Raw genomic sequence first — 9619 nt, 5'->3', positions numbered from 1 at the left:
ATGGTATTTGGGTGTGTACGTGGCTTATTAGGGGTCGAGGGATAGACGGTTTATTGGTGGTCGCCGATACTGGTGACGGGTGAGAATGGAATCTGTGTGTGTGTGTGTGGCCTATTAGGGGTCGAGATATTGGCGGTTTATTGGTGGTCGCCGATACTAGTAACGGGTGAGAATGGAATCTGTGTGTGTGTGTGTGGCCTATTAGGGGTCGAGAGATAGGCAGTTTATTGGTGGGCGCCGATACTGGTGATGGGTGAGAATGGTATCTATGTGTGTGTGTGTGGCCTATTAGGGGTCGGGAGATAGGTGGTTTATTGGTGATCGCTAATATTGGTGACGGGAGAGAGTATTTGTACGGTTAGTTAACGTCGAGGGGCGGTCACAATTAACATGCATAATTTTTAAATTACCAATGGTAGGTATTAAGTTGAGTAGGTGGAGTACATATAAGACCCCTGAGTTCCCTATTGTTGTATATGATGCTTGTAACTTAATTTTTACTGTACTGAGTTGTATATACTAACTCATTATTATTTACAGATGAAGTAGAGATGAAGTCGGGATCGGAGTTGCTGATTTCCGAGCCTAGCGAATAGAGGAACATGTCAATAATGCTTTTGTTATTTGGCATGATTGAGTGTGTAATAACTAGTAATAAGGTAGATAGTGTATCTGCTGGGAGTCTGTGAGATTATTCTTCATTGTGATATTACATGTAGAGTTGCAGGTTTATTGTGACTTTGAATAATAGATTGCGGTAAGGTTTCTATATTTATGATGGATTTAGAATAACGCGTTCATATGTGGCCGTGGAATTGTCTTAGCTTACACTATCAAGAAAAAAAAAAAAAAATGGAGCATTACATGCTCTCTCACTTCTTCTTGTTTAGGTAACATCTAAACTCAATTTTTTTTTTTATTTAATTTTTAACAAGATAGTTGAGTTTTAGACTTAAAAATTTTACGAAAAATATATTAATTATTTTAATTTATTATATTATAAAATATATAAAAATAAATATAAAATACTGATAATTAAAATATAACGAAAATGATATTAAAAATTAAATTATAATACGTACAAAAATTTTATGGACTAATTTATTGATTTATTTTTTTAAAAGAAAAAAACGTAAAAGAATTAGATGGTGAATTAGGTTGTTAATTGTCTATTAAAAAATGGTTGTCACAAAAAAGTGATTATAACTTTTTCTTAGTGGGCCTCTTAAAACGTTGTTCGTCGAGAAATTTGCAGAGACGCAAACGAAAAAAAGAATTTGCACCTGCTATTAAATTTATTATTTATTGGTTTTACATAAAATAAATAATATTATTCCCACTCAAGAGGGCGAAATTGTTTATGCTACATAATTATTTATAATAATATGGTTAATTTAAACCATTAAATTTCTTAAAATGTTCAGAAAATATTAAGTGGAACCCAAAAAAATTATTATTTTTTAAAATAACCCCAAAAAGAATTATTAAAGCAAACAACTTTTATTTTATATGTATTGATTAAAATGCTAATTTATTTTATTTGTTTATTTTTTTTAAAAAAAGTATAATAATTTACTAATACATTAAATTAATTTAATTAATTTAATTTATAATACTCTAATAGCATCGACAAAGCCCTACCTAAACCATTCTTGGAATACTCCCTGCTCCACACCTATTATTTTAGGCTCCTTAGACGTCAGGATGCCGTAATGGTGACGCAATAAATAAAAAACAAAATTTACAAGAAAAAAGAGTTGCATGCTTGAATATAATTAGAAATCACTAAACAAATAGTTTCTTATACACTTGAATAACATAAAATTACGTAAAGCAATAATATGCCGTACCAATAATTACATTTTTGTAAGTAAAAATATAGTTTTTTTTTTTATAATTAATTGATTTGTATATATATATATTATAATATTTTTTTATAAAAATACACTGAAAATATATGAATAGTTAACATCCAAAAAAAATGTATACGTACATGTATATATATATATATATATATCACATGCCACTAATAGGGATGCCCATGAATGTCAGACTTTGCTCCCTATATTGACTCTTTTATCAAATCTTGAAGATCTTGATTGGCCCATATAAAATCCAAAGATGGTAAGAGGAGTCTAAATACGTGACATGGATAGTAATTGCCAATTGGCTTTATATCTATATGTCTAATATACATATTCTACTTTTAATAAATTAAGACCAAATCTATATGTATATATATATATATATATATAATATTCTCTATATATAATATAGTAGCCAATTCTAATGCCCAACGGTTCCTTGTATATATGTACATCTTTTACTTCTGATTAGTTAAGACCAAATCTATATATATATATATATATATTCTCTATATGTTATATGTATATCATATGACATTATATGACCCCTCTTTACATGGGTGTTGAAAATCTATCATTTTTTTTTTCTAAATAAAGAGACAATGAACTTATATTTATTAGTTCATCTCTGTCTTTGCCTCTCGTACTTAAATTTAATTAACCAGTAATTATAATTTTAGAATAATTAAGCACTAATTTGATTATTTTACGAGTGTTATAATTAAACATCATGATTAACATTTTAATTATTTAATGATTTTAACACAAAATACAATTAAAGGTGAGCATTTTCCTTCTTTTATTTTCTTTTGTATTTTCTAAATAAAAACATTTCTCAAACAGAAAGATAGTTTGATTTCTACTCCTCAACTCCACCCAGAACAAACCCATGTCATTCCAACTTAAATATATAACCCTTCTATACTTACCTCCGCCATTACCAACAACCCAACTCACATACATCGACATACATCATCCCCCCCTACCTCCACTCTGCAATTCCCACATCCCAAAAATGGGCAACTCCGCACTTTCTTGCATCCCAAGTCTCTCTTCTTGCGCAGCCAAGAAACACAGAGCTCGGTTCGTTGCCGGTAATGGCGCTGAGAAGGTGGAGCTCGAGGCAACCACCTTGGCCAAGGATATGTCTGTGGATTTCTCTGCTCGGTCTGTAAGCCATGGAGGGCATAGTTCACCTTATGGTTTAAGTTCATCTAAAAACGACGCCGTGCAAGCTGGTGGTGTTAAGAGGATTAGATTGGTTTTAACGAAACAACAGCTTCAGCAATTACTCACAAAGGAAATATCATTAGGACAGGTGATTACAGGGACGGAGACGACGTCGTTTTTCTCCGCTAATTTGTTAGATAGCGAGAAGCGGAAGCCGAGGCTCGAGACCATTGAGGAAGAGAGTTGAGTGAGGCATGAACTTCTTTTTCTCTCTCTCTCTCTCTCTCTTTTTTCTTTTTCTTTTTCTTTTTTTTTTTTTGTTTGGTTGATATGTGAACTTGTCATTATGAATTTCGTCATATTATATTACAAGCCAAATTATACAGAGCAGTGAAAAAAGAGAAGTTAAAGGATAGGAAGAAGAGGAAGAAAGAGAGAATTGAGAAGGGTTTTCGAGGTCAACGAAAGTTTTGATTTTTACCACACTATAGAGTATATACACACTCACACATCACACACACATATATATATATATATATTCTTTACAAGCCAGGCTATTATACAGAGCAAGGAAAACAGAGAATAAAAAGGGAGGAGAAGAGGCTTAAACCTGAAGCATCTTCCAGGTTCAGATCATTTTCCTACTCGATTTGAACATCAAAGACCTTACGTTCAACTTTAGTCTTAGGAATAGAAATGAAGAGAACTCCATTCTTGAGCTCTGCTTTCACCTTCTCCTTCTCGCAGTTATCGGGAAGTCGAAGACGAGTGTCGTAAGAACTGAAACTGCTACTCGACCATGAATCATCTCCGCCGTCTTCCTTCTTCTTTTGCTCTCCCTTGATGACAAGCACGTCATCTTCCACAGAAATCTTAACCTCGTCTTTCGAGAGTCCCGGCATGTCAAAACGCATCTTTATTTCGTGCTCGTCGTCTTTTATGTCCCAAGGCGCGCGGATTTCGCCGGCCGTTCTACTTCTGCCCGGAAACGTCATCGCCTCCTCGAAGATTCTGTCCATGGTGTCTAGCATCTGCCGCATTGTTCTCATCGGAGACAGGGGATCTAATAAGCCTGGAATGCTTCGCCATGTTAATTTTCGGCTGAATTCATTGTCGGAATATACAGAACATGTTTTCTTGAATATGATTACATGTTGAAGTTACGTTGGTCCAGAAAACGATCAGTTATGATTGGTTTGTCGCAGGTTATGAGATTATGCCATGGAATATTTCTTTTTTACTTTTTCTTTTACTGTAAAAAGATGACTCCTTCAGTTCTTTTCATGCAAGAGTCTTTTCTTTTTCACTCCTGCTTTTAGCTGGAAAGCAGCATCAAGTTCCTTCAACCTGTTTACTTACTGGGAAGGGAAAAAGCAGGGCATCTAAAACGTATACACTACTGATAGCTGATGGAAAAGCTGACGGCAAGAAAAGAATTGATAAGAACGAAAATCACCCACCTAAAATTTACCTAATCCCAATTAGAATGCTTCATAATCAGAAAACCCAGTAAGCTTTTCCATGATTTGATTACTTATTAGATAAGGGAATAACAGAGCAAGCTCAGAGAACAGGGGAGCAGATAAATAAACAGCCGCAATCCCGGCTGAAATCACAAATGGGTTTTAGTTATTGAATTTAGAATTTTCATTTGAGAAAATTAACACAGGATCGGAAAAGAAACTTACCGAAAGGAGAAACATCCATGGCCAACTGGCGTCCAGGTCTTCTCTCCACCGCAGTCCTATTATTATTCCCTTGACTGCTACTTACATGCACGTCAACAGACGAATCCTTCTTCTCCTCAGCAGCTCTCACAACCAGAAGCCGACAACTCCTTTTGCCCGAGAATTTCCTCGCCGGGAAACAAACGGCACATGGCGCGACTGCTCTGACTGTTCTCGAATTCTGTGAAAGCATAGGTAAGGAAGATGAGCATGACATTAATGTTGACGCCATTGTTGTTTTCTCGCTGTAGAATTCACTCACGAAACGGAACTTTTTCTGGTTTTCTCGATGTGGGAAGATGGATTACTTGTGGTGTATATATATAGGAGGAGGACAGTCACAGAGGAGGAGGGAGGAGGAAGGGAAGACTTGTCCAGAGGCAACGTGAAAGCTTCAGATGGTGCGAGAAGAAGTTGGGAAACTCTGGAATCGTCACTTGAAATCGCCGTTACCGTTCGCGTCAACTCAAACGAAAATGACTGATTTTACACGGTTCTCCTACTTTCCGGAAACGTCCGTGATTTCTTGACCGTATATATCTATGCAGTCCATTCCATTTCACATCTTGAAGATTAATTTTCTTTGAACAACTAACTAAAATTTTGGCACCATCAATTATAAATTCAGTATTTTAGTAGATGAAATATTTATATCCCACTTAAAATTTATTATTTTATAAATAATAATAATATTTATAATATTTAATTTAATAAAATTAAAAACTAGTACGTAGAATTCATTATTTTGATAATATAATTAAAATGATAAATTTAAATTTAATTAAAAATATAAAATTTATTATTTAAAAATTATAAATTTAAATTTTATCAAAAATGCAAAAATTATTAATTTATAAATATATTATAAATTAATAGTAGTGAACTTATAAATTTTAATTTAATAAAATCAAAAATTAATATAATAGTGATTAAATTTAATTTAATTTCAATAAAATTATTATATTTTTAGAAAAAATATAAAAACGATTACGTTTTGTTAATGACTAGAATAAAATAATTTGTCAAAAAAAGGAGAGGAACCAAAGTTGTGATTTTGACTGGTCAACGAGGCAGCATCTTTCAACAATTAAACTCCTTTACAACTCCTCGCCTCGGACTACCATAATAACATAACACTCTCCTACTCTATTCCTACTTGCTCCCTACCAAAATGTATATAATGTGTATATATATATATATACACTCTCCTACTCTATTCCTACTTGCTCCCTACCAAAATGTATATAATGGGTATATACATACACTCTCCTACTCTATTCCTACTTGCTCCCTACCAAAATGTATATAATGTGTATATATATATATAAATACACTCTCCTACTCTATTCCTACTTGCTCCCTACCAAAATGTATATATATACACAATAAAACACAATAAATATGCACCATTACTATAAATTATTTGTGGGTTTTTCATGTTTTATGTTTAGCTATTAAAAGTACGACACTTTTATTATAATTTCATTGTTATTTATCTTTACGATGCATAATCATCTCTAAAACATGCGCACATAATAAGATATTATGAATTCTTTGAAAAAAAGTGTAATAAGATCTTTTGAATATCATTATTGTATCTTAAATCTTTATTAAAAACTATATAATAAAGTTTTAAAAATTTTATATATAGGGTCTTGTACATACCACTTAATGAATTACGTACATAGTTTTTTTTTTTTATCATATAATAATTATTATACTTTTTAATTAAGTAACAGAAAATACCCAACACGTGAAGCCATGAAAATTCCCTACACAAAACACATGAAAGCAAAAGCTTACCTCTTTTCTCACTTTCTTCTCTCCCTGCTTCAGCTTTCAGCATTCTCGAGACCTCCCTCACTCTCTTTCATGTATTGTCTGGTTCGGCACAAAAACAAAAAAAAAAAAACAATTTACCATCTCTTTTAGCAACCACATCTATACATACACACATATAATCATTTCCACTCTGCCCTTTTTAATGTTACGGTGTTAATACATTTTGGCGTTGTATATACGTACATGTATGTATGTATGTATTCGTCTAAGTGTGTGTCTATATATATAATGAGGCTGAGCAGAGCAGGGTCTGTTTCCTAAATGCATGGACAACCCATGAGCAGTTGCAGGTTTTGCATAATTTGTTTGCTTTCACCTTTCATTTATATCTCCGTCCCTTTTGCATTTAAAGATGCCAACTACTCTTTTCAAACAGAATATGCTATCAGCTACGAAAACCCATTATATATATCCACGTTCTTTTCACTAAAAAGAGATTTGTAACATATATGCAAGCAAAGAATTTTCATGGGGAAGATGGGAGGAACCTCTTGGCTGACGGCGGTGAAGAAAGTCTTCCGATCTCCTACCAAGCAAATCAATGACAAGAAAAGCGGCCGACGAACCGTAGACCATGAACAAGAGGAAGAAGAAAAGGTTTTCTGCTCTATTATTTTCTTTTACCACTCGTTCATATATTCGTGTTATTTTGGTCGTGTAATAATCTTTAAGCTTCTGAGGTTAATTTGTGCAGAAAAGAGGAAAACGACGATGGATTTTTAAGAAGCCGACGTATCAAGAAACAATCATACAACACTATGAAGCCAGGGAAGCTTCAAATGGTATCTCAGAAGCAGCAGATGCGGAGCAGAGACATGCAATTGCGGTGGCAATGGCGAAGACAGCAGCTGCTCAAGCTGCTATAGCTACAGCACAGGCTGCTGCCGAGGTTGTTCGACTCACCCGACCCACCCGACCCACTTCCGTTTCCGTTGGACAGCACATGGCCGCCATTGTTATACAGACAGCTTTCAGAGGATATCTGGTAATGCATGCGTGTAATTAATATAAACCCAGCCTTTTAGACGTTAAATTTCTGAGATAAAATGTGGGTCAATATGGTTGTCAAGGCAAGGAGAGCTCTTCGGGCGCTTAAGGGGCTGGTTAAGCTGCAAGCATTGGTGAGAGGCCACAATGTGCGGAGGCGAGCAAACAAGACTCTTCGCTGCATGCAGGCTCTGGTTCGTGTTCAAGCTCGAGTTCGTGACCATCGAAAGAGGCTTTCTTCTCGAGAAAGCAGCCTAGGGTCCATGTTAAGTGACCCCAACAGCTTATGGGGTTCACATTTTGCCGACAGGAAATCCATTAACGTAAGAAAGTTCTTTGCTTCACTCTCTGATCTATAGCTTCCAAATCAATATATATCCTCTAATTTGCTTTATGATGTATGTATAATGCAGTCAGGAGACGAGAGCAGTTGGGCGGATGAGCGGATCCGTTGGGACGAACAGCCACAGACACTCGAAGAGATTAAGAACATGTTGCAGAACAACACCAAGGAGAGAGCTTTAAGACGTGAAGAAGATCTTGCTCATGTTTTCTCGAAACAGGTTCTCATCTTCTTTAACTCTCGTTCATGGTTTTATGTCCATATTGTTTATTTTTGCGCCTGATTAATCATGGTGGTTTAAAAGATGTGGAAACCCAGAGATGGTCATGAAAGTGAAGGAGACATAATTGATGAGAGCATAAGTAGACGAAGACGACCCAGATGGGAAATTACGAGATGCAGTAATGGAAGAATGTCCTGTGATCAAATCCTCAGAGAACCAATTAAAACAGTTGAAATTGACACTTACACTAAATCAAATCATCACCACCATCATCAACAGCAACAACACAGGTCTGTTGTGTATTCTGCAGCCTCTCCTCTACACGGAGCCCACCGCGGCAGCTCGGTCATGATCACACCATCACCATACAAGACAAGGTCTCTGCAAGTTCATTCAGCCAGCCCTCGTTGCCAGAGAGAAGAGAAAGTTCATACTCCTACACAACACAGTCATAGACCAATTGGTGTAAGTTCTAGTAATGTTGCAGGTCCAATCCCAAACTACATGGCTGCCACCGAGTCTACCAAAGCTCGGTTTCGGTCACAGAGTGCGCCGAGACAGAGACCTTCAACCCCGGAGAGAGATAAACCCTGTTCTGCAGCGAGAAAACGCTTGTCATTTCCAGTTCCCAAGCCAGGAGGGGTTAATGATGATGGGGATGTTGATTATGAGTACGAGTCGAAGAGTCCGAGCTTCAAAGACGTCCATGGCTGCTGTAATAGTAATAGTAATAATGTTGTTGGTATTGAACAGAGGTGGAATATGTGTTCTTATCCTGTTGAGAGTGTTGGTGACGAAATTACCTTTCCACCTCTCAACAGTGATCTGAGAAAATGGTTGAGGTAAGCCAACGAAAGAGGAAAGCTGATAAGAGCAAGTGTTAATTAATCAATGGCAGGTCTTAATGTGATTAAGATTAATTAGTTGCATATGATACCAAAAATTTGGAGATGGAGCTAGTTAATTATTATTAATTAAATGGAACAAAATGTTTTACGGAAGATATACAACTAAAACCTGGATTCTCCAGATAATATGATAGCATGAAGAGCTTCATCGATAGCAGACTGCATACATAGGTAAGCAACAGTTGTTGGATATTATTTCTCTCTGACGCCTATAGCAGCCAATGACATGATTTGAACTTCCTAACTTTAAAATCTCAAAGTGAAATGGTAATTTCCATGGATGAGATAAAGATAAAACACAAGGTCTTCAAGTAAACTGAGTCAACCAAACTAGTATATCATATAGCAATACAGCAGAGTGAAAAGTGATTATTGTAGAAAAAGAGGGAAAACCAAAAGCTACTGAGAGAGCATTTAGATTCAAGAGGAAAAACATCCTTGGAAGCCTATTTTGAAATGCAGGCCCTTTCCCCATGTGGCTGTATTCTTACCATTGAGAATATGAGAAAGAGAGGTTTGGTCATTACTGACCTTTGTAATATTTGCCTGGGGAC

General features: G+C 35.5%; 2 protein-coding genes across 2 annotated transcripts; one reads left to right on the top strand and one right to left on the bottom strand.

Moving 5' to 3' along the window:
• Window positions 1-3484: 3484 nt before the first annotated feature.
• Window positions 3485-5132, bottom strand: HSP21 (heat shock protein 21). Its single transcript, XM_022053372.2, has 2 exons — window positions 4724-5132; window positions 3485-4107 (listed from the first exon to the last, which is right to left on the bottom strand). Exons 1-2 carry the CDS (start codon window positions 4992-4994, stop codon window positions 3677-3679), a joined length of 702 nt encoding a protein of 233 aa, XP_021909064.1. The 5' UTR covers window positions 4995-5132; the 3' UTR covers window positions 3485-3676.
• Window positions 5133-6523: 1391 nt separating this feature from the next.
• Window positions 6524-9086, top strand: LOC110823375 (protein IQ-DOMAIN 17-like). Its single transcript, XM_022053746.2, has 5 exons — window positions 6524-7201; window positions 7299-7589; window positions 7675-7914; window positions 8005-8154; window positions 8239-9086. The coding sequence occupies exons 1-5, from the start codon at window positions 7073-7075 to the stop codon at window positions 9001-9003; spliced, it is 1575 nt and encodes a 524-aa protein (XP_021909438.1). The 5' UTR covers window positions 6524-7072; the 3' UTR covers window positions 9004-9086.
• Window positions 9087-9619: the final 533 nt, after the last annotated feature.

This window comes from Carica papaya, chromosome 9 (genome assembly GCF_054855325.1).
Source record: "Carica papaya isolate Zhongbai chromosome 9, ASM5485532v1, whole genome shotgun sequence".
Classification (NCBI taxonomy): Eukaryota; Viridiplantae; Streptophyta; class Magnoliopsida; order Brassicales; family Caricaceae; genus Carica; species Carica papaya.
The sequence above is the reverse complement of the archived record's forward strand: the minus strand, read 5'-3'. Positions and strand labels throughout refer to the sequence as shown.

Excerpts from the sequence above, each read along its gene's own strand:
- HSP21 (XM_022053372.2), bottom strand. The coding sequence starts at position 4,994 with ATGGCGTCAACATTAATGTCATGCTCATCTTCCTTACCTATGCTTTCA. Across the intron at positions 4,108-4,723 it reads CATGGATGTTTCTCCTTTCG|GCTTATTAGATCCCCTGTCT; the intron begins GTAAGTTTCTTT and ends GAAGCATTCCAG.
- LOC110823375 (XM_022053746.2), top strand. The coding sequence starts at position 7,073 with ATGGGGAAGATGGGAGGAACCTCTTGGCTGACGGCGGTGAAGAAAGTC. Across the intron at positions 7,590-7,674 it reads CAGCTTTCAGAGGATATCTG|GCAAGGAGAGCTCTTCGGGC; the intron begins GTAATGCATGCG and ends ATGGTTGTCAAG. Across the intron at positions 8,155-8,238 it reads CTCATGTTTTCTCGAAACAG|ATGTGGAAACCCAGAGATGG; the intron begins GTTCTCATCTTC and ends GTGGTTTAAAAG.